Genomic DNA, 25,657 nt, shown 5'->3' with positions numbered 1-25,657 from the left:
CAGCAGCCTTGCCACTAGGTTTGGAACAGAACAAGCTACAGTACCTCATTGGGAAAAGTTACCACTCTCAAATCTATTGAATTAACTTTTTCTACATAGACTGATCAAAATGATACATTTAAACATATAGTTTATTGAACATTACAGTTTGGGGTACAACAGTACTAAGCTCATAAGGCAATTAATAACATATTCTTCAATAATGAATTAGTGTAAATTGTATTGACTGTTTAATAGTAGGAAAACTTACGGATGGTGGCTTTAAGTCCAACCTCGGGTGGTGGCTTTAAGTCCAACCTCGGGTGGTGGCTTTAAGTGCAACCTCGGTCGGTGGCTTTAAGTCCAACCTCGGGTGGTGGCTTTAAGTCCAACCTCGGTCGGTGGCTTTAAGTCCAACCTCGGTCGGTGGCTTTAAGTCCCACCTCGGTGGTGGCTTTAAGTCCCACCTCGGTCGGTGGCTTTAAGTCCCACCTCGGTCGGTGGCTTTAAGTCCCACCTCGGTCGGTGGCTTTAAGTCCAACCTCGGTCGGTGGCTTTAAGTGGCGGCTTTAAGTCCAACCTCGGGTGGCGGCTTTAAGTCCAACCTCGGTGGCGGCTTTAAGTCCAACCTCGGTCGGCGGCTTTAAGTCCAACCTCGGGTGGCGGCTTTAAGTCCAACCTCGGGTGGCGGCTTTAAGTCCAACCTCGGGTGGCGGCTTTAAGTCCAACCTCGGGTGGCGGCTTTAAGTCCAACCTCGGGTGGCGGCTTAAGTCCAACCTCGGGTCCAACCTCGGGTGGCGGCTTTAAGTCCAACCTCGGGTGGCGGCTTTAAGTCCAACCTCGGGTGGCGGCTTTAAGTCCAACCTCGGGTGGCGGCTTTAAGTCCAACCTCGGGTGGCGGCTTTAAGTCCAACCTCGGGTGGCGGCTTTAAGTCCAACCTCGGGTGGCGGCTTTAAGTCCAACCTCGGGTGGCGGCTTTAAGTCCAACCTTTGTACTCACCAAGCGTCCCAGGTTGTAGTAACAGTCAGGGTATTTCTTCCGGAATTGGATGGCGTTCCAGTAGCTCTGCTCTGCTTCCTTAAACTTCTTCAGACTGTTTTGCACTATTCCCAGATTCATCCACGCTGCTGCAAAGTCCGGCCTTTCTCAGAAGAACACCACAGTTGTGTTTAATGTCCGGAATGTTTTATTTTTTGTGAAGTCAAAGGCTAATAAATTTATATCTGTGATTTTTTTTCTATGTGCATGTACATGCATGCATATGTCCGTGCATGACAGTGTGTGTGTCCACCTACTGTACGAGTACAGCTTTAGCAAGAAGCTCCTCTGCCTCCACCAATTCGTTCCTCTCTTTCAAGATGTTGCCTAGGTTGTTCATAGCGTGGACATACGTAGGGTGCAACCTGACACAAAACACAGCTGAGAGGGTCAATGGTTTCAGCCGTAGGTTTGATAAAGTGTTATCGTGACATGTGCTTTCCAATGCGACTCTGCTCCAATATCCACAGTAGCATAACACCTAGTATGAAACAATGTTTTGGGTGTAAGTGATATACAAGTATGGACATTGGAATGTAACCTACATGTACCATAGAACTATAGAAAAACTCATATTGAGAGTGTGAACCTGTAGTATTCGTACCTGACTGCCTCTCTGTAGTACTTGATGGCAGCACTGATGTTCCCTCTGTCTGCTAGGTTCTTACCCACATTATAATGCACCTGGAGAGGGAAAGACAAAAAACAAACAAAATAAAAACTAATACAATTCAAATAAAACTTATTTTGAATAGTTTGGGAATCATTTTCATGACAGCTTGAGGACCCAAAATGGTCTGACAAAGAGGCAGACAGACAGACACACCAATCGATGCACCAGTAATCCTGACAGACAGATAAGCCAGCAAGAAAGATAGACACATCAGACAGACAGACACCACCTTGGCATTGAGGGGACAGACTGACAGGGCGCTGGTGAAGAGGCTCTGCTCGGACCGCCACTGGTGACTGCGCAGGGCACAGCGAGCCACATACACACATAGCAGGGCCAGCAGGGAGGCACGGAGCAGCCCCTACAACACACAAGATTGAGGACCAGCCGTTACGACAGGACAATGAAGTGAAGGCAATGAAGTGAACCCTGTTTGATTCAGCTCCGTCCTAACAGTCTTAAATCCTCCATCTCTTTTCAATGTCCAACAAAAGACTAGATCAGGTGACAAAAAAAATTGGGAGAACCTCAAATATATGTGATGTGTAGCTTTTAGCTGGGCGAGGGTGTGTGTGTGTATATTCTCTACCTTGCATCTGCTCCAGCGGCCGCAGCAGTGTCCCAGGGCGTAGGCCAGTAGAAGACAGTAGCCAGCGGAGGAGAGGTAGAGGACCCTCTCTGCAATGACGAAGCCAACCCTGAAGAATATGTTGCAGGCGGGCAGGAAGGGGACTACCAGCAGCACCAGACCCAGGGTCAACGTTCTGACAAGATTCACAGTGTCAAAGTAACACATTGTAATATTTGGATGAACAGGGAGTACAGGGGGCCCCCCATGTTGAGGATCAGAGGGGCGGACGTGTTGTTGCCTACCTACACCACTTTTGGTCGGCCCACCTGAACTCACACCTATTATTTGAATGAGGGTCTGCAGTGAACAGGACGTGAGGAGGAAGAGGTGGGTGGGTGTTTCACTGTAGAAAAGGTCATGGACATCCTTTAAAAAAAACCTTGGTTGAAGTGGTAACATAACACTGGGCTAATGAAGTATAGTAGAAAAAAACAGAAAGGCCTGCACACTATATATACTTCTAATTACCACCTTTATTGGCAACATTACAAAGGATTTTCATCAGAGCATATTCAGTGTGCTGGCCTTTGTTCTTTTCACTGCTTGGACCCCTAAAAAACACGGTTACATAATACTTACAACACAGACATACTGTGTAATATACAGTTGTAAGTCAGCTGAGATTATTCTGAATGTTTCTATAAAGTGATCAGAAGTGATGGTTGAGTCACATACCATCCACTGTTCATAACTGAGTAACTAACATTGTATCCAAACATGTTTTATCTTGACAACAGTGTGTGTGCGTGTGTGTGTGTGTGTGCACACGTGTCGGCTGAGCTCTCTCCTACCTCCTCCTCTGGCTGTCCTGTGAGCATAAGGCTTGGCTTATCAAGCCTATCAGGAAGCACCAGAGCAGCAGCAGCCAGGCCGTCCTCCAATCAAACGCTGACTTAATGAGGGGCACACAGCCCATGGACCAATCAAAACAAAGCCACCAGGGACACAGCAGCACCCAGGCATTCAGTGAGTAGTAGTAATTATAGTTGACTATCTGCCAATCACACAGAACAGGAGATGAGAATATGAGAGAGAGAGAGAGAGAGAGAGAGAGAGAGAGAGAGAGAGAGAGAGAGAGAGAGAGAGTGAGAGAGAGAGAGAGAGAGAGAGAGAGAGAGAGAGAGAGAGAGAGAGAGAGAGAGAGAGAGAGAGAGAGAGAGAGAGAGAGAGAGAGAGAGAGAGAGAGAGAGAGAGAGAGAGAGAGAGAGAGAGAGAGAGAGAGAGAGCAGAGTGTGAGGGAGAAGGAGAGAGAGAGGAGAGCAGAGTGTGAGGGAGAAGGAGAGAGAGAGGAGAGCAGAGTGTGAGGGAGAAGGAGAGAGAGAGAGCAGAGTGTGAGGGAGGAGAGAGAGAGCAGAGTGTGAGGGAGAAGGAGAGAGAGAGCAGAGTGTGAGGGAGAAGGAGAGAGAGAGCAGAGTGTGAGGGAGAAGGAGAGAGAGCAGAGTGTGAGGGAGAAGGAGAGAGAGAGAGAGGAGAGCAGAGTGTGAGGGAGAAGGAGAGAGAGAGGGAAAAAAAAATAAGAACATTTTGAATAAAAAAATATGATTATGATTGTTGTACTACTACAGAGGTCTGCGTGGTGATAGTTAGATGTTTTCAACTATTAAGATCACATCCTAAAAAGACCATCTAAAAAAAAAAAAAACTTAATCAATTTAGATTTACTATACTGACATAACTTTAAAATAATTTCCTTCCATAAAGGAAGGTGAGGTTACAAATTACCATAAGAGTCGTTATTTAGCCTGCATACTCTATCCAGTATCATTCAAATAGGTAAAACACGACTCACTCTGAGAAAGACATTGTCTGCAAAGGATGCTGGGTTGTCTACTTCAGTGAAGGCGGGGGGCCCAGTTCCCATGATTCTCCAACGGGCGTACAGCAGGGAGGCTCCGCCCATGGCCAGCAGAGCCAATCGGATCAGGAGGCCCGTCTGCACCCGCTCACTCACCTGACACGACACGCACCAGAAAAACATAGTAATAGAGGAGTCCGCAACAACAACAGCCCGAGTCCCAATTTGGTACACTTACCTAACCATAACCATAGGGTACATGATCAAAGGCTATTCGGGTGCATTTCCATACAGGATTTACCCCAGTGTTTTACCCAAAAGGCTCAGAATTTTGTTTCCATCTACGCGGGGCCGACATGTGTCTCACTGGCCATGGCTCCGGCGGTCATGCTCTCACTTTGGGTCAAAGCCAAGCAACTGGTACTTTTCAGCCTCCATTTACATAACAATGGCAAACTGTGAACTTTCTCATTCTCACAAAGCCACTGTTATTATTTTGCAGAGGTTGTTGATTCTGCTTTACACAAACCCTTTCTGTCAGCCCTAGCTACGGAAACACAACTTCCCTAGTATAACATAAGGGCATATAGAGTAGTGTAGCAGGAAAAGCAACATAATTAGTGTAAGAGGTAGAGCCCGACCAATAGTATCCTCTTACTGATGTATTTGTATCGCCGTTTGATCCATTGGAAACGACATATACAAGATGTGGAGAAAGTAGTAGTTCATAGAATTTTACTTTATTGTGCGTGACATTATTTGTTTTGAGGGCGGCAACTGCTTGTCCATTTTGAAACACTGTAGCTAGTAAAAACTTTCTCAAAATAGTCAGAATTAATCTAAGATAAAAATGAATGAGAGATTTCTTGAGTTATGTTTTTGCAGAGATCTTAGTCGCACAATTTTACATTAACTAAGATGTTTGGTGCAGAAAAGCTGGGCATGAAAATGATAATATTATAATAATAAGTAATCTCTCATTGAATGACAAGACTTGAAGAATCCCTACTGTTGACCAATCACCGACAAAAGGGCATAGACTTCGGCTTGCCTCGAGAAAAGATGTCTTGTGCCCGAAAAGCTGAGAAAACCCTTACCGAAGTACAAAAACGTCACAAAATGTCATCATAATATATGCACGAACACTTCCAAACTGTTTCGGCTGGGAAGCATGCAGATGCCTTAAGTCAGAGAGGAGAGTGAACAACTGTGAACTAACTCTTACTGCTACCACTTTATTGAGCTGGCCAGCTCAATAAAAGTGCCAAAAATGCACCTTGGGCATATACCATTACGTGTCTTGGTAGGATGTCAGGTGTCTTGACAAACAATTGATGAGGCGTACCAAGTAAGTGCCGTGCTAGAACATTCAACTCTGTGGTAACGTTAATGCCCTTTAGTGAAGCCAGCGAGATCTAGTGTTATATATGCTCTTTGCGAAGCTTATTCCTCAAGCTCTGTCATTCAAATGTTTTCCGAGACACACACAAAAATAACTTTGCAGTTTACAAAGTAGCACTTTGCAGCTACGTTTTGATGTATGGGTTCAGTGTCACTTGATAGGGACTGGTTCAAATTCACGTTTCGCCAATCGCTAATCCATTTCCTTGACAAGTGCTAGCTAGCCAGTATTCTAACTAACTGTGTGACGCCATTCACTGAAGCTTAGTAGTATCAAGAATCCTTGGGACGTCCCTACGCTAAACCTGAACCATTACACTACACATTTGTTTGGAGGTCCCTAGGATCCCAGATAGCACAAAGACAACGCTTGTTTTTCCTTTCAAGTGATTCAGTGGCTACAGCCTTACAATCGATGAAAACATAGCTAATTACTAATACACTGAAAATGTGTCCTGTCATTGTTTTCCAGCTGGCTAGCATGAGGCAGCTCATTCTTCAGAGCCTAGGCATTTATTTGTTGATGATTGAATCAGTGCAGTTTATTCTCCTTTCACTAGATTAGAGTAACACCATTTTTACGTAAAGAATCTCTTTCTGGTGCTCCTAAATTATTACATTAATGTTCTTTCCTCAAATGTAAGAAATCAAAGTTGAGTATCTTTGTACGGAAGTTTTATTAAAATTTCAGCTAAAATAAAAATAAATCGGCACTTATCCGTTATTGATTAATATTTCCACTCTCTAAAATCGGAAAAACAAAAGATCCCATATCGTTCAGGCTCTAGTTAGACATACACTCATATAACCATGGTTTAAATGGTTATATGAGTGTATGGTGAAATTATGTTACAATAGCTACGATGCAATATCCATACCTTCATTCTACCGACTGTATGATTTTAAATACCGTACAAAAAAAACATCTGAAATACTCAATTGAGCCAGTCACATGTTTCTTTACAAAAAGCTAATGGTAGCAAACGAAACATGACAATCCACTGTTGAGCAGCCCAAGAGAGTTGATCAGTTTAAACTTTAAATTCACTACTAATGTTTGCCAGCTAAATACGTAAGAAGTGCCAAATACATTTTCTCCAGCTCAGGGCTCCGGCTATGCATTTAGTTTGCTAGTTTTCTAGCTAGCCCAGTTTCAACTCCACAATGTACAGAGCATTCGAAAATTATACAGACCCCTTCCATTTTCCCTAACCCTAACCCTAACCCTAACCCTACATTAAAGTCTTACTTTAAAATACCCCATAATGGCAAAGCAAAAACTTTCTTAGAAATGTTTACAAATAAATGAATAAATACCTAATTTAATTAAGTATTCAGACCCTTTGCTATGAGACTCAAAATTGACATCAAGTTCATCCTGTTTCCATTGATCATCCTTGAGATTTGAGTCCACCTTTGGAAAATTGAATTGATTAGGCATGATTTGGAAAGGCGCATACCTGTCTATGTAAGGTCCGACAGTTGTCCGTAGAGCTCCGAGACAGGATTGTGTTGAGGCACAGATCTGGGGAAGGGTACCAAAACATTTCTGCAGCATTGAAGGTCCCCAAGAACAGTGGCCTCCATCATTCTAAAATGGAAGATGTTTGGAACCACCAAGACCCTTCCTAGAGCTGACCGACCAGCCAAACTGAGCAATCGAGGGAGAAGGGCCTTGGTCAGGGAGGTGATCAAGAACACGATGTCACTGAGAGAGCTCCAGAGTATTTCTGCGGAGACGGAGAACCTTCCGGAAGGACAAACATCTCTGCAATCACTTTATGGTAGAGTGGCCAGACAGAAGCCACTCCTCAGTAAAAGGCACATGGCAGCCTGCTTGGGGTTTACCAAAAGGCACCTAATGACTCTCAGACCATGAGAAATAAGATTATCTGGTCTGATGACAACAAGAATGAACACTTTGGCCTGAATGCCAAGCGTCACATCTGGAGGAAATCTGGCACCATCCCTACGGTGAAGCATGGTGGTGGCAGCATCACGCTGTGAGGAAGTTTTTCAGCGGCTGGGAAGACTTGTCAGGATCGAGGGAAAGATGAATAGAGAAAGGTATACAGAGATCCTTGATGTAAACCTGCTCCAGAGTGCTCAGGACCTCAGACTGGGGCAAAGGTTCACCTTCCTACAGGATAACGACCCTAAGGGTGTTGTGTTAGGTAATCCAAGTTTATCATTTTAAAAGGCTAATTGATCATTAGAAAACCCTTTTGCAATTATGTTAACACAGCTGAAAACTGTTGTCCTGATTAAAGAAGCAATAAAACTGGCCTTCTTTAGATTAGTTGAGTATCTGGAGCATCAGCATTAGTGGGTTTGTTTACAGGCTTAAAATGGCCAGAAACAAATAACTTTCATGAAACTCGTCAATCGATTCTTGTATTGAGAAATGAAGGCTATTCCATACGAGAAATTGACAAGAAACTGAAGATCTCGTACAACGCTGTGTACTACTCCCTTCACAGAACAAACTGTCTCTAACCAGAATAGAAAGAGGAGTGGGAGGCACCGATGCACAACTGAGCAAGAGGACAGGTACATCAGAGTGTCTAGTTTGAGAAACAGATGTTAAAAAGAAAAAGCCATATCTCAGACTGACAAAGAAAATATGAAGATGGGAAAAAGAACAGACACCGGACAGAGGAAGATTGGAAAAAAATGTTATGGACAGATGAATCTAAGTTTGATGTGTTCGGATCACAAAGAAGAAAATATGCTGTAGTAGTGCTTAACGCAATCTGTCAAACATGGTGGAAGCAATATGATGGTCTAGGGGTGATTTGGTGGTGGTAAAGTGGGAGATTTTTTACAAGGTAAAAGGGATCTTGAAGAAGGAAGGCTATCACTCCATTTTACAACGCCATGCCATACCCTGTGGACGGCACTTAATTAGAGACAATTTCCTCCTTCAACAGGACAATGACCCAAAGCACAGCTCCAAACTATGCAATAATTATTTAGGGAAGACGCAGACAACTGGTATTCTGTCTATAATGGAGTGGCCAGCACAGTCACCCGATCTCAACCCTATTGAGCTGTTGTGGGAGTATCTTGACCGTACGGTATGTAAGAAGTGCCCATCAAGCCAATCCAATTTGTGGGAGGTGCCTCAGGAAGCATGGGGTGAAATCTCTTCAGATTACCTCAACAAATTGACAACTAGAATACCAAAGGTCTACAAGGCTGTAATTGCTGCAAATTGAGGATTCTTTGGTGAAAGCAGTTTGAAGGACACTATTATTTCAATTAAAAATCATTATTTATAACCTTGTCAACGTCTAGGCTATATTTCCTATTCATTTTGCAACTCATTTCATGTATGTGTTCATGGAAAACAAGGACATTTCTAAGTGATGCCAAACTATTGAACGGTAGTGTATATTTTTTAAGTTCGGAAAGAAATAGCGCCCCCTGTGTGCAGTGCCGGTTATACCATCCATCCCAGTATGGTACAAGAACATTATACATATATGAAAATCTGGATACCTCCCAACCCTAGCGAATGTCACTGTTCCAATGTCCACACTAGCATACCTTGTAGAATAAAGACATGTATTGGGCATTGAAAGTAGTATGCTAGTTACTCACGTCTTCTGCTTTCCTCCTGAGGAACAGCCTCTGGCTCAGCTCGTAGACATTTACATTACAGATGAGAAGGACATCAAAGGCAGCGTTCACCCCCTGAGAGAAGAGAGAAACATTAGAGATTAGACATTCAAGCACAATATAAACCAGCGACAGACATCAGATAGTTGCTGGGTCAAGTTCACAAGAGTTAAATATAGGCTACAAATGTGTTAGGTTTCCATTACACAAGCTTAGTCATAAACACAATGTACTGTATATGACTATCAAGGGAGTGGCGCTAGCTATGCCAAGTTTGTGAGTTTAATTCTGGCAGGGATCACGTACTAAATATCTACGCACTTTGGATAAAAGCGGCTACTAGGTCACATTTAATTAACAGTAAGGTGAGGATGTTTTGACGCCCCTACCAGGACTGTGATGCCTTGTTCTTTGCAGAGCATGGCCGCAGCGCACAGCAAGAGGCTCACGGCAATCCAATGGATGGAAAACTTCTCCTCGCTCTCCCTACCTGCAGAAGACATCCATAGATGAGTGAGACGTAGTTCATAAATTAAATATTCAAACGATAAAATGGTTTCTGCATTACAGTGGGGCAAAAAAGTATTTAGTCAGCCACCAATTGTGCAAGTTCGCCCACTAAAAAAGATGAGGCCTGTAATTTTCATCATAGGTACACTTCAATGATGACAGACAAAATGAGAGAAAAAAATCCAGAAAATCACATTGTAGAATTTTTTATGAATTTGTTTGCAAATTACGGTGGAAAATAAGTATTTGGTCAATAACAAAAGTTTATCTCAACACTTTGTTATATACCCTTTGTTGGCAATGACAGAGGTCAAACGTTTTCTGTAAGTCTTCACAAGGTTTTCACACACTGTTGCTGGTATTTTGGCCCATTCCTCCATGCAGATCTCCTCTAGAGCAGTGATGTTTTGGGGCTGTTGCTGGGCAACACGGACTTTCAACTCCCTCCAAAGATTTTCTATGGGGTTGAGATCTGGAGACTGGCTAGGCCACTCCAGGACCTTGAAATGCTTCTTACGAAGCCACTCCTTCGTTGCCCGGGCGGTGTGTTTGGAATCATTGTCATGCTGAAAGACCCAGCCACGTTTCATCTTCAATGCCCTTGCTGATGGAAGGAGGTTTTCCCTCAAAATCTTACGATACATGGCCCCATTCATTCTTTCCTTTACGCGGATCAGTCGTCTTGGTCCCTTTGCAGAAAAACAGCCCCAAAGCATGATGTTTCTACCCCCATGCTTCACAGTAGGTATGGTGTTCTTTGGATGCAACTCAGCATTCTTTGTCCTCCAAAAACAACGAGTTGAGTTTTTACCAAAAAGTTATATTTTGGTTTCATCTGACCATATGACATTCTCCCAATCTTCTTCTGGATCATCCAAATGCTCTCTTGCAAACTTTAGACGGGCCTGGACATGTATTGGCTAAAGCAGGGGGACACGTCTGGCACTGCAGGATTTGAGTCCCTGGCAGTATAGTGTTTTACTGATATTAGGCTTTGTTACTTTGGTCCCAGCTCTCTGCAGGTCATTCACTAGGTCCCCCCTTGTGGTTCTGGGATTTTTGCTCACTGTTCTTGTGATCATTTTGACCCCACGGGGTGAGATCCTGCGTGGAGCCCCAGATCGAGGGAGATTCCATCGAGGGAGTCTTCCATTTCCTAATAATTGCTCCCACAGTTGATTTCTTCAAACCAAGCTGCTTACCTATTGCAGATTCAGTCTTCCCAGCCTGGTGCAGGTCTACAATTTTGTTTCTGGTGTCCTTTGACAGCTCTTTGGTCTTGGCCATAGTGGAGTTTGGAGTGTGACTGTTTGAGGTTGTGGACAGGTGTCTTTTATACTGATAACAAGTTCAAACAGGTGCCATTAACCTGTTGATCCTACCCCCTACTTTTTCGAACATTCTGTTAAAAATCGCGCAACATTTCAGCGCCCTGCTACTCATGCCAGGAATATAGTATATGCATATTAGTATGTGTGGATAGAAAACACTCAGACGTTTCTAAAACTGGTTAAATCTCGGCTGTGACTAATAACAGAACGTGCGTTTCATCGAAAGGTGCAGGAAAATCTGATCACTGAAAACTGGAAAATATATCAATGCGCCACTTGAATGTATTGTTGAATAGAAACCACATTACCTGGAACTGAGGTTGCAATACCTACAGCTTCCACACGATGTCAACAGTCTTGTCATTTGCTTAGGATTTGTTTCTTGGTCAAACGAACAAGAGACAGCCCATTTCTTCCTGTCTCCAACCGGATATTTTGGTTGAGATTTATCCGGACATTATTTCTAGACGTAGAGCTATAGAATATACATCGCCCCGTGATCAATTTGATTGATTATTAACGTTTACTAATACCTAAAGTTGCATTACAAAAGTATTTCAAAGTGTTTTGTGAAAGTTTATCGTCGACTTTTCTCATTTTAAAAAATGACGTTGCGTTATAAAACACTGTTTTTTTCCCCTTGATCACACAGTCTTCATAGATCATTATCTAGGCTATATATGGACCGATTTAATCGAAAAAATACCCAATAGTGATGTTTATGGGACATCTAGGAGTGCCAACAAAGAAGATCGTCAAAGGTAATGAATGTTTTATATTTTATTTCTGCATTTTGTGTAGCGCCGACTATGCTAATTATTTTGTTTACGTCCCCTGCGGGTCTTTAGGGGTATTGCATGCTATCAGATAATAGCTTCTCATGCTTTCACCGAAAAGCATTTTAAAAATCTGACTTGTTGGCTGGATTCACAACGAGTGTAGCTTTAATTCAGTACCCTGCATGTGTGTTTTAATGAACGTTTGAGTTTTAACGAGTGCTATTAGCATTTAGCGTAGCGCATTTGCATTTCCAGATGTCTAGATGGGACGCCTGCGTGTCGGGTGGAGGCAAGAGGTTAATACAGGTAACGAGTGGAGGACAGAGGAGCCTCTTAAAGACAAAGTTACAGGTCTGTGAGAGCCAGAAATCTTGCTTGTTTGTAGGTGATCAAATACTTATTTTTCACCATAATTTGCAAATAAATCCATTAAAAATCCTACAATGTGATTTTCTGGATTTCTTTTCTTCTCATTTTGTCTGTCATAGTTGAAGTGTACCTATGATGAAAATTACAGGCCTCTCTCATCTTTTTAATTGGGAGAAATGCACAATTGGTGTAAATGTAAATGTAGATACTTTTTTGCCCCACTGTAAATATTCAAACAATAACATGCCAAGACTGTGCAAAGCTGTCATCAAGGCAAATGGTGGCTACTTTAAAGAATCTCAAAAATTCAATATTTTGTTTAACACGTTTTTTGGTTAGTTTTGATGTCTTCACTATTATTCTACAATGTAGAAAACAGTAAAAATAAAAGAAAAACTATTGAATGAGTAGGTATGTCCAAACCTTTGACTGGTACTGTGTGTGTGTGTGTGTGTGTAAGATATATACTTCCAAGACATATCAACTATGTTAACTTAGGAAATCTGAAAACACGAATGAGACTTGTGTACATTGCCTATAGATGTGATGCATGTTCTTCCTCTCTCTGTATACATTCAAGCAACCATGACACACCATCCTTAATGCATACAAAACCTACCTCCTCTGAAGGCTCTGCAGTAGGTCAGAAAGGAGAGCTGGAAGAACAGTGCACAAAGTAGGTCTGCCCGGCCTACAATCCCTGCAACCTGAAAGAGAGAAAGAGGGGTTTAATAACTTCTTATGGCTTGGGGGCAGTATTTCGACGTCTGGATGAGACGCGTGCCCAAAGTAAACTGCCTGTCACTCAGGCCCAGAAGCTAGGATATGCATTTAATTGGTAAATTTGGATTGAAAACACTAAAGTTTCCAAAACTGTTAAATTAATGTCTGTGAGTATAACAGAACTGATATGGAAGGCCAAAACCTGAGGAAAATCCATCCAGGAAGTGGGATTTTTTTGATGTGAGTATTTTCAAATGAATGCCTATAGAGTATCTAATGGGTTAGGACCCAGATTGCAGTTTCTATGGCTTCCACTAGATGTCAACAGTCTTCAGACATTGTTTTAGGCTTGTTTTATGAAAAAATTAAGAAGAATGAGACCTTTGTCAGTGGACTGTAGAATCATGCAGTGCTGGTATGCGCATCCTTCCTCGTTTTCCTTTCTATTGAATACGCTATTGTCCGGTTGACATATTATCGATTATTTAGACAATTGACAACCTGAGGATTAATTATAAACATCGTTTGACATGTTTCAACAAACTTTACCGGTACTATTAGGATGTATTCGTCTGCATATTTTGACTGCCTTTGAGCCAGTGGATTACTGAACAAAACGCGCCAACAAAACTTTGGGATAAAGAGGGACTTTATCGAACAAAACAAACATTTATTGTGTAACAGGGTCTCTTGTGACTGCAACCATATGAAGGTCTTCAAAAGGTATGTGATTCATTTTATCACTATTTCTGACTTTTGTAATTCCTTTACTTGGTTGGAAAATGTTTGTATGCTTTTGTAAGCGTCTTCAGATAATCGCATGGTATGCTTTCACCGTAAAGCCTTTTTGAAATCTGACAAAGCATCTGGATTAACAAGAAGTTCATCTTTAAACCAATGTATGACACTTGTATTTTTTATGAATATTTATGTATTTTGAATTTGGCGCTCTGCAATTTCACCGGATGTTGTTGAGGTGGGTAGCTAGCGGAACGCCTGCGCCAGGAAGGTTAACTGCTGTATGAGAGACAGAATTCCGTCATTTGACAGTTAAAAATCAACACCTATTATCTAATCTACCCTTGGACACTTCGGGTAGACCAGAAATGATGAAGGCAACTGTGTCAGCCAACAGATAGTCAGAATGTATATTTTAACAACCTGCACATGATCAAATGCAATAACGCAAATACACCATCTTTCTGTATCTGCTCCTGTACTGTATATAACAGCCTTACTGACAGCAGCCAATTAACATCCAGCGCAGGAGACTCTCATTACTGGCCTGTGTGTGCAGTGCATGTGTGTGTGTCCCTCTCTGTCGGTGTGTGAGTGTGAGAGAGAGTATATTACATATAGTGTGCATGATTTATACTGTGTCTGTATAGTGTGCACTGCATACGTCCTGGAATCCTGGGGGCTATCTCCTTTGATAAGTGCAGCAGGCCTTGGGTCTGCGGTCTGCCCGATCCCACCCCCAGGTCTCCCTCAGCCTGTTGCCCTCCCTGATTAAAGCCAGCCGAGAGCAGGGGGGGTGCAGCCCTCCAGCCGGGCACCGCAGCCCTCACACACCACAACCGGGTATGAATAAGCTTTTAATAGTCTGGGCCTCGCTCAAAACGCACACCTTTTCGATGCACACTCCGATTGAGATGGACCTTTGTTCCTGGCATGGCTCTAACGCATGTTTAATACAACAAACACCCGTGGATGTTGGAACACATGTAGTGATGGGAGGCTGTTATTATTTTGGAAAGTAAGTAAAGAGATATTGTTTGCCAGAGGGGGAATCATAGAATTGGACAAAGTCTATCAGTTCAAAATGTTACATATCAAATGGTACACCAGATATGGCCGCCATTACACGATTATCTACCATGGAATATTGCTTTGATTAAGGACGTCCCTTCTAGTCCATTCTGATTCTATTGAGCTAACAACCCAGTGTCATCATAGCTCCAGTAGCGGAGTTTGGTTTTGGTAACAGCACTGCCGACTCCGGACTATGCATTGCCCCTTGTGATGGGTCCGGGTTCAATCCCCAAGACTCCCACTTTTCATATTTGCGTACAGTACCCATCTCATAAGTCTCCTCCTCTCATCTCAGTCGATCTCAATAAAACAAACAAATATTATGTGATAGACACGCATAGTACCTGTCTGTGTGTTTTCACTATTTCTTACATCCCTCCATTCCATATAATGTTTGTCTACTTACGCTTTCGGTGTGAACGGGGTGCGCTGCAAAGAGAAGACCAGCCAGGAGAGAAGCTTTGGGTGCGTGGTTGAGCCGGTTCCCATTCCCATCGTATGCCAAGCCACCGATCAGTACGGAGAACATGTCGATCATCAGCGCTGATATGAGACTGTGCAGGCCGATGTTCAGCACATGGAAGCCAACTGGGTGCAGCCCACCAGCCATGAGGTAGTTAAGCCTGTGTCCATAAAAGAGATGACAGCATGAATTCTACAAACAGATTTGAAAAAAATATATCAATAATACACAATGATATCAACAAAGTACAGACATGTACAGTTGAAGTCAGAAGTTTACATACACTTAGGTTGGAGTCATTAAAACTCGTTTTTCAACCACTCCACGAATTTCTTGTTAATTAAAAAACTATAGTTTTGGCAAGTCAGTTAGGACATCAACTTTGTGCATGACACAAGTAATTTTTCCAACAATTGTTAAGACAGATTTCACATATAATTCACTGAATCACAATTCCAGTGGGTCAGAAGTTTACATACACTAAGTCGACTGTGCCTTTAAACGGCTTTAAAATTTCCAGAAAATTATGTCATGGCTTTAAAAGCTTCTGATAGGCTAATTGACATCATTTGAGTCAATTGGACGTGTACTTGTGGATTTATTTCAAAGCCTACCTTCAAATTCTGTTACACTTTGCTTGACATCGTGGGAAAATCTAAAGAAATCAGCCAAGACCTCAGAAAAACAAGTCTGGTACAAGTCTGGTTCACAAGTCCACATGTCTGGTTCATCCTTCAGAGATATTTCCAAATGCCTGAACGTACCACGTTCATCTGTACAAACAATAGTACACAAGTATAAACACCATGGGACCAAGCAGCCATCATACCGCTCAGGAAGGAGATGCGCTTTGTCTCCTAGAAATGAACGTACTTTGGTGCAAAAAGTGCAAATCAATCCCAGAACAACAGCAAAGGACCTTGTGAAGATGCTGGAGGAAACCAGTACAAAAGTATCTATATCCTCAGTAAAATGAGTCCTATATCAAAATAACCTGAAAGGCCACTCAGCAACAAAGAAGCCACCACTCCAAAACTGCCATAAAAAAGCCAGACTACGGTTTGCAACTGCACATGGGGACAAAGATCGTACTTTTTGGAGAAATGTCCTCTGGTCTGACGGAACAAAAATAGAACTGTTGGCCATAATGTCCATCGTTATGTTTGGAGGAAAAAGGGGGATGCTTGCAAGCCAAATAACACCATCCCAACCATGAAGCACAGGGGTGACAGCATCATGTTGTGGGGGGTGCTTTGCTGCAGAAGGGACTGGTGCACTTCACAAAATAGATAGTGTCATGAGGAAGGAAGATGATGTGGATATATTGAAGCAACATCTCAAGACATCAGTCAGGAAGTTAAAGCTTGGTCACAAATGGGTTTTCCAAATGGACAATGACCCCAAGCATACTTCCAAAGTTGTGGAAAATGGTTTAAGGACAACAAAGTCAAGGTATTGGAGTGGCCAACACAAAGCCCTGACCTCAATCCTACATAACATTTGTGGGCAGAACTGAAAAAGCGTGTGCGAGTAAAATGGCCTACAAACCTGTCGCAGTTACACCCAACTTACTATGGGAAGCTTGTAGAAGGCTACCTGAAACGTTTGACTCAAACAATTTAAAAGCAATGCTACCAAATACTAATTGAGTGCATGTAATCTTCTGACCCACTGGGGGTGTGATGAAAGAAATAAAAGCTGAAATTAACCATTCTCTCTATTATTATTCTGACATTTCACATTCTTAAAATAAAGTGATGATCATAACTGACCAAAGACAGGCAATTTTTACTTGGATTAAATGTCTGGAATTGTGAAAAACAGAGTTTAAATGTACTATCAAAATGGCTTAGCTTGAGATATAATGGGACATTGTGTACTTACTTGATAATACAAATACAGTACGAGTCAAAAGTTTGGACACACCTACTTATTCAAGGTTTTTTCTTTATTTTTACTATTTTATATATAATTTACAATTGATAGGCTAATATTGTCACCCATCACACTGTTTGTGATTTAATCTTGTCTTTACATATACAGTACTAGTCAAATGTTTGGACACACCTACTAATTTTCACTATTTTCTACATTGTAGAATAACAGTGAAGACATCAAAACTATGAAATAACACATATAGAATCATGTAGTAATCAAAAAAGTGTTAAACAAATTTTAATATATTTTATATTTTTCAAAGTAGCCACGCTTTGCCTTGATGACAGATTTGCACACGCTTGCCACTCTCTCAACCAGCTTCGTCCTTCTGTAGCTCAGTTGGTAGAGCATGGCGCTTGTAACGCCAGGGTAGTGGGTTCGATCCCCGGGACCACCCATACGTAGAATGTATGCACACATGACTGTAAGTCGCTTTGGATAAAAGCGTCTGCTAAATGGCATATATTATTATATATTATCTTGAATGCTTTTCCAACAAGCTTGAAGGAGTTCCCACATATGCTGAACACTTGTTGGCTGCTTTTCCTTCTGCGGTCCAACTCATCCCAAACCATCTCATTTGGGTTGAGGTCAGGTGATTGTGGAGGCCAGTTCATCTGATGCAGCACTCCATCATGGTCAAATAGCCCTTACACAGTCTGGAGATGTGTTGGGACATTATCCTGATGAAAAACAAATGAAAATCCCACTCTGCGCAAACCAGATGGGATGGCGTATCGCTTCAGAATGCTGTGGTAGCCATGCTGATTAAGTGTGCCTTGAATTCTAAATAAATCACTGACAGTGTCACCAGCAAATCCCCATCACACCTCCTCCTCCATGCTGGGAACCACACACGCAGAGATCATCCATTCACCTACTCTGTGTCTCACAAAGACACGGCAGATGGAACCAAAAATCTCAATTTGGACTTCATGTTTTAAATAAATGATGGACTGTCTTTGCTTATTCGAGCTGTTCTTTCCATAATATGGACTTGATATTTGACCAAATAGGGCTATCTTCTGTATACCACCATTACCTTGTCACAACACATCTAATTTGCTTAAACGCATTAAGAAGGAAATGACTTCGACAAATACATTTTTAACAAGGCACACCTGTTAACTGAAATGCATTACAGGTGACAACCTCATGAAGCTGGTTGAGAGAATGCCAAGAGTGTGCACAGCTGTCATCAAGGCAAAGGGTGGATAATTTGAAGAATATAAAATATATCTTGATTTGTTTACACTGTTTTGGTTACTACACGATGCCATGTGTTATTTCATATTTTTGATGTCCTCGCTATTATTCTACAATGTAGAAAATAGTAAAAATAAAGAAAAACCCTGGAATGAGTAGGTGTGTCCAAACTTTTGACTGCTACTGCATATCTGAATATTTATACAGAACAAAAAATACAAACACAACATGTAAAGTGTTGGTCCCATGTTTCATGAGCTGAAATAAAAGATGCCATACATTTTCCATACACACAGAAAAAGCTCATTTCTCTCAAATTGTGCAGAAATTATTTTACATTCTGTTAGTGAGCATTTCTCCTTTACAAAGATAATCCATCTACCTGACAGGTGTGGCATATTAAGAAGTTGATTGAACAGCACGGTCATTACACAGGTACACCTTGTGCTGGGACAATAAAAGGTCACTAAAATGTGCAGGTTTGTCACACAACACAATGCCACAAGTTTCTCAAGTTGAGGGAGCGTGCAATTGGCATGCTGATTGGAGGACACAACTGCATTTTATCAATGGCAATTTGATAAAACACCGTGACGAGATACCGAGGCCCATTGTCGTGCCATTTATCTGCCGCCATCACCTCATGTTACAGCATGATAATGCACGGCCCCATGTTGCAAGGATCTGTACACAATTCCTGGAAGCTGAAAATGTCACAGTTCTTCCATGGCCTCCATACTCACCAGACATGTCACCCATTGAGCATGTTTGGGATGCTCTGGATTGATGTGTACGACAGGGTGTTCCAGTTCTTACCAATATCCAGCAACTTCACACAGAAAAGTGGGACAACATTCCACAATAAACAGCCTGATCAACTCTACGTTAAGGGAGATTTGTCCCACTGCATGAGGCAAATGGTGGTCATACCAGATACTGACTGGTTTTCTGATCCACGCCCCTACAATTATTTAGGATATCTGTGACCAGATACATATCTGTATTCCCAGTCATGTGAAATACTTAGATTAGGGCCTAATGCATTGATTTAAATTGACCGATTTCCTCATATGATCTGTAACTCAGTAAAATCTTTGAAAATGTTGCATGTTGTGTTGATATTTTTGTTCAGTGTACTTCAAATGTATGTGAAAGTAACTTAGAGATTTAAAGTGGTATTTGAACTTAGGTCTGGTTGTAATATGTGATGTGATTAGTCCAAATATCAGCAACAAAATGAATAGCAGTTTGAAATAGAATTGTGAAGGTCAGGGCTCTGTGCAGGCCAGCCAACTTCTTCCACACCGATCTCGACAACCATTTCTCTATGGACCTCACTTTGTGCAGGGGGCCTTGTCATGCTGAAACAGGAAAGGGCCTTCCCCAAACTTTTGCCACAAAGTTGGAAGCACAGAATCATCTAGAATGCCCTTGTATGCTGTAGTGTGAAGATTTCCCTTCACTGGAACTAAGGGCCCAAACCATGAAAAACAACCCCAGACCATTATTCCTCCTCCACCAAGTGTTACAGTTTGCACTATGCATTGGGGCAGATAGCGTTCTCCTGGAATCCGCCAAACACAGATTTGACCGTCGGACTGCCAGATGGTGAAGCGTAATTCATCACTCCAGAGAACACGTTTCCACTCATCCAGAATCCAATGGTGGCGAGCATTACACCACTCCAGCTGACACTTGGCATTACAAAATTGCGCCGGAAGAAATGGCAGCAGTTTAACGGGAGCCCAACCAATTGTGCTACTATGTGTGGTTTTTTGCGTTATTTGTCACTTATTTTGTACATAATGTTTCCGCAACCGTATCTTACGAAAAAAAAGAGCTTCTGGATATCAGGACAGCGATCACTCACCTCGGATTAGACAAATATTTTTTCCACTAAAAAAGACGACGCTCAAGACAATCTCCAAACACCTCACAGGACAAACATCCCCGTTATTTGCAAGAAGAAGCGACGCAGGTACAGAGGACAAAGAGCCTTGTCAGGACCCGGCAAAGGCGACTGGGAAAGCTACTACTCCTCGCCAACGTGCAATTAATATTGTGATAAATTGCAGGCCACACTACTTGCCTAGAGTGTTCAGCAATACTGTTCGTGGCTGTTTATGTACCACCACAAACAGATGCTGGCACTAAGACCGTACTCAGTCAGCTGTATAAGGAAATAAGCAAACAGGAAACCACTCATCCAGAGGTGGCACTCCTAGTGGCCAGAGACTTTAATGCAGGGAAAGTTAAATCAGTTCTACCAAATTTCTATCAATATGACAAATGTGCAACCAGAGGAAAACAATTCTAGATCACCTGTACTCCACACACAGAGAAGCGTACAAAGCTCTCACTTTCCCTCCAATTGGTAAATCCGACCACAACTCTATCCTCCTGATTCCTGCTTACAAGCACAAATTAAAGCAGGAAGCACCAGTGACTCGGCCTATAAAAAAGTGGTGCTAAACTACAGTACTATTTTGCTATCCTTGGTCAGCTCTCCCGCTATCTCTCTCAGAATGACCTTCTTGATCCAAATCAGTCAGGTTTCAAGACTAGTTATTCAACTGAGACTGCTCTTCTCTGTATCACGGAGGCGCTCCGCACCGCTAAAGCTAACTCTCTCTCCTCTCATCCTTCTAGACCTATCGGCTGCCTTCGATATTGTGAACCATCAGATCCTCCTCTCCACCCTCTCCGAGTTGGGCATCTCCGGCGCGGCCCACGCTTGGATTGCGTCCTACCTGTCAGGTCGCTCCTACCATCCTATCATTGCTATGCAGACGACACACAATTAATCTTCTCCTTTCCCCTTCTGATGACCAGGTGGCGAATCGCATCTCTGCATGTCTGGCACACATATCAGTGTGGATGACGGATCACCACCTCAAGCTGAACTTCGGCAAGACGGAGCTGCTCTTCCTCCCGGGGAAGGACTGCCCGTTCCATGATCTCGCCATCACGGTTGACAATTCCATTGTGTCCTCCTCCCAGAGCGCTAAGAACCTTGGCGTGATCCTGGACAACACCCTGTCGTTCTCAACTAACATCAAGGCGGTGGCCCGTTCCTGTAGGTTCATGCTCTACAACATCCGCAGAGTACGACCCTGCCTCACACAGGAAACGCGCAGGTCCTAATCCAGGCACTTGTCATCTCCCGTCTGGATTACTGCAACTCGCTGTTGGCTGGGCTCCCTGCCTGTGCCATTAAACCCCTACAACTCATCCAGAACGCCGCAGCCCGTCTAGTGTTCAACCTTCCCAAGTTCTCTCACGTCACCCCGCTCCTCCGCTCTCTCCACTGGCTTCCAGTTGAAGCTCGCATCCGCTACAAGACCATGGTGCTTGCCTACGGAGCTGTGAGGGGAACTGCACCTCAGTACCTCCAGGCTCTGATCAGGCCCTACACCCAAATAAGGGCACTGCGTTCATCCACCTCTGGCCTGCTCGCCTCCCTACCACTGAGGAAGTACAATTCCCGCTCAGCCCAGTCAAAACTGTTCGCTGCTCTGGCTCCCCAATGGTGGAACAAACTCCCTCACGACGCCAGGACAGCGGAGTCAATCACCACCTTCCGGAGACACCTGAAACCCCACATCTTTAAGGAATAGATAGGATAAAGTAATCCTTCACACCCCCCCCCCTTAAAAGATTTAGATGCACTATTGTAAAGTGGCTGTTCCACTGGATGTCATAAGGTGAATGCACCAATTTGTAAGTCGCTCTGGATAAGAGCGTCTGCTAAATGACTTAAATGTAATGTAATGTAATGCTATCACAGACTGGAACATGAACCGGGATTCTTCCGATGGCATTGATGGGTACACCACATCAGTCACTGGCTTTATCAATAAGTGCATTGAGGACATTGTCCCCACAGTGACTGTACATACATACCCCAACCAGAAGCCATGGAATACAGGCAACATTCGCACTGAGGTAAAAGGTAGAGCTGCCGCTTTCAAGGTGCGGGACTCTAACCCGGAAGCTTACAAGAAATCCTGATATGCCCTGCGATGAACCATCAAACAGGCAAAGCCTCAATACAGGGCTAAGATTGAATCATATTACACCAGCTCCGACGCTCGTCTTATGCGGCAGGGCTTTCAAACTATTACAGACTACAAAGGGAAGCACAGCCGCGAGCTGCCCGGTGACACGAGCCTACCAGACGAGCTAAATCACTTCTGTGCTCGCTTCGAGGCAAGCAACACTGAGGCATGCATGACAGCATCAGCTATTCCGGATGACTGTGTGATCACGCTCTCCGTAGCCGATGTAGATAAGACCTTTAAACAGGCCAACATACTCAAGGCTGCGGGGCCAGACGGATTACCAGGACGTGTGCTGGTAATTGAGTCGTAATGCCAACATGTTTCAAGCAGACCACCATAGTCCCTGTGCCCAAGAACACAAAGGCAACCTGCCTAAATGACTACAGACCCGTAGCACGCACGTCCTTAGCCATGAAGTGCTTTGAAAGGTTCGTAATGGCTCACATCAACACCATTATCCCAGAAACCCTAGACCCACTCCAATTTGCATACCGCCCAAACAGATCCACAGATGATGCAATCTCTATTGCACTCCACACTGCCCTTTCCCACCTGGACAAAGGAACCCTTCTGTGAGAATGCTATTCATTGACTACAGCTCAGCGTTCAACACCATAGTACCCTCAAAGCTCATCACTAAGCTAAGGATCCTGGAACTAAACACCTCCCTCTGCAACTGGATCCTAGACTTCCTGACGGGCAGCCCCCAGGTGGTGAGGGTAGGTAGGTGCATGCTCAGTCCCTTCCTGTACTCCCTGTCCACCCACAACTACATGGCCAGGCACGACTCCAACACCATCATTAAGTTTGCAGACGACAACAGTGGTAGGCCTGATCACCGACAACGACAAGACAGCCTATAGGGAGGAGGTCAGAGACCTGGCCGTGTGGTGCCAGCATAACAACCAAGACAAAGGAGATGATTGTAGACTACAGGAAAAGGAGGACAGAGCACACCCCCATTCTCACCGACAGGGCTGTAGTGGAGCAGGTTGAGAGCTTCAAGTTCCTCAGTGTCCACATCAACAACTAACTATCATGGTCCAAACACACAAAGACAGTCGTGAAGAGGGCACGACAAAGCCTATTCCCCCCCAGGAAACTAAAAAGATTTGGCATGGGTCCTGAGATCCTCAAAAGGTGTTACAGCTGCAACATCATGAGCATCCTGACTGGTTGCATCACTGCCTGGTACGGCATTTGCTCGGCCTCTGACCGCAAGGCACTAGAGAGGGTAGTGCGTACGGCCCAGTACATCACTGGGGCAAAGCTGCCTGCCACCCAGGACCTCTACACAAGGCGGTGTCAGGCCCTAAAAATTGTCAAAGACCCCAGCCACCCCAGTCATAGACTGTTCTCTCTACTACCGCATGGCAAGCGGTACCGGAGTGCCAAGTCTAGGACAAAAAGGCTTCTCAATAGTTTTTCCCCCAAGCCATAAGACTCCTGAACAGGTAATCAAATGGCTACCCGGACTATTTGTATTGTGTGCCACCCCCCAACCCCTCTTTTTACACTGCTGCTACTCTCTGTTTATGAGATAGTCACTTTAACTATACATTCATGTACATACTACCTCAATTGGGCCGACCAACCAGTGCTCCCGCACATTGGCTAACCGGGCTATCTGCATTGTGTCCCACCACCCACCAACCCTTCTTTTACACTACTGCTACTCTCTGTTCATCATATATGCATATATTTATATAGCCTGTCTTTTTACTGTTGTTTTATTTCTTTACTTACCTATTCTTCACCTAACACCTTTTTTGCACTATTGGTTAGAGCCTGTAAGTAAGCATTTCACTGTAAGGTCTACACCTGTTGTATTCGAACCTGGACAGACGATTTCTAAGCGCAACGCTCTTGAGCACTCGGCAAATCAAATCAAATGTTATTTGTCACATACACACGGTTAGCAAATGTTAACACAATTAATCTTCTCCTTTCCCCCTTCTGATGACCAGGTGGCGAATCGCATCTCTGCATGTCTGGCAGACATATCAGTGTGGATGACGGATCACCACCTCAAGCTGAACCTCGGCAAGACGGAGCTGCTCTTCCTCCCGGGGAAGGACTGCCCGTTCCATGATCTCGCCATCACGGTTGACAACTCCATTGTGTCCTCCTCCCAGAGCGCCAAGAACCTTGGCGTGATCCTGGACAACACCCTGTCGTTCTCAACCAACATCAAGGCGGTGGCCCGTTCCTGTAGGTTCATGCTCTACAACATCCGCAGAGTACGACCCTGCCTCACACAGGAAGCGGCGCAGGTCCTAATCCAGGCACTTGTCATCTCCCGTCTGGATTACTGCAACTCGCTGTTGGCTGGGCTCCCTGCCTGTGCCATTAAACCCCTTCAACTCATCCAGAACGCCGCAGCCCGTCTGGTGTTCAACCTTCCCAAGTTCTCTCACGTCACCCCGCTCCTCCGTTCTCTCCACTGGCTTCCAGTTGAAGCTCGCATCCGCTACAAGACCATGGTGCTTGCCTACGGAGCTGTGAGGGGAACGGCACCTCAGTACCTCCAGGCTCTGATCAGGCCCTACACCCAAACAAGGGCACTGCGTTCATCCACCTCTGGCCTGCTCGCCTCCCTACCACTGAGGAAGTACAGCTCCCGTTCAGCCCAGTCAAAACTGTTCGCTGCTCTGGCCCCCAATGGTGGAACAAACTCCCTCACGACGCCAGGACAGCGGAGTCAATCACCACCTTCCGGAGACACCTGAAACCCCACCTCTTTAAGGAATACCTAGGATAGGATAAGTAATCCCTCTCACCCCCCTTAAGTTTTAGATGCACTATTGTAAAGTGACTGTTCCACTGGATGTCATAAGGTGAATGCACCAATTTGTAAGTCGCTCTGGATAAGAGCGTCTGCTAAATGACTTAAATGTAAATGTAAATGAGTGTAGCGAAATGCTTGTGCTTCTAGTTCCGAAAATGCAGTAATAACCAACAAGTAATTTGGCTAACAATTCCAAAACTACTACCTTATAGACACAAGTGTAAGGGGATAAAGAATATGTACATAAAGATATATGAATGAGTGATGGTACAGAGTGGCATAGGCAGGATACAGTAGATGGTATTGAGTGCAGTATATACATATGAGATGAGTATGTAAACAAAGTGGCATAGTTAGTCGCTAGTGATACATGTATTACATAAAGATGCAGTAGATGATATAGAGTACAGTATATACATATACATTTACATTACATTTAAGTCATTTAGCAGACGCTCTTATCCAGAGCGACTTACAAATTGGTGCATTCACCTTATGACATCCAGTGGAACAGTCACTTTACAATAGTGCATCCT

At 43.6% G+C, this 25,657-nt stretch overlaps 1 protein-coding gene across 2 annotated transcripts in view; it reads right to left on the bottom strand.

Annotated features, from left to right (window-relative positions):
• Positions 1-25,657, bottom strand: part of tmtc4 (transmembrane O-mannosyltransferase targeting cadherins 4) — a 53,454-nt gene that overhangs the window by 14,397 nt on the left and 13,400 nt on the right. The window contains exons 4-16 of one of the 2 annotated variants that reach the window (XR_006839940.1): positions 15,072-15,288; positions 12,750-12,837; positions 9,531-9,631; positions 9,124-9,216; positions 4,114-4,275; positions 3,116-3,318; positions 2,283-2,457; positions 1,923-2,054; positions 1,625-1,704; positions 1,278-1,385; positions 970-1,123; positions 770-869; positions 579-733 (exon numbers count right to left, since the gene is read on the bottom strand). Coding sequence is in view for 1 of the 2 variants with exons in the window: in XM_046359021.1 (XP_046214977.1) it covers positions 982-1,123; positions 1,278-1,385; positions 1,625-1,704; positions 1,923-2,054; positions 2,283-2,457; positions 3,116-3,318; positions 4,114-4,275; positions 9,124-9,216; positions 9,531-9,631; positions 12,750-12,837; positions 15,072-15,288 (1,501 nt within the window). In the remaining variant the exon portion in view is untranslated. Of the gene's footprint in view, positions 1-578; positions 734-769; positions 870-969; positions 1,124-1,277; positions 1,386-1,624; positions 1,705-1,922; positions 2,055-2,282; positions 2,458-3,115; positions 3,319-4,113; positions 4,276-9,123; positions 9,217-9,530; positions 9,632-12,749; positions 12,838-15,071; positions 15,289-25,657 lie in introns of those variants that run through there. The other variant, XM_046359021.1, reaches the window with a different exon arrangement.

Source organism: Oncorhynchus gorbuscha, linkage group LG01 (genome assembly GCF_021184085.1).
Source record: "Oncorhynchus gorbuscha isolate QuinsamMale2020 ecotype Even-year linkage group LG01, OgorEven_v1.0, whole genome shotgun sequence".
NCBI lineage: Eukaryota > Metazoa > Chordata > Actinopteri > Salmoniformes > Salmonidae > Oncorhynchus > Oncorhynchus gorbuscha.
Note: the sequence above shows the minus strand (reverse complement) of the source record. Positions and strands in the feature narration are given on the sequence as shown.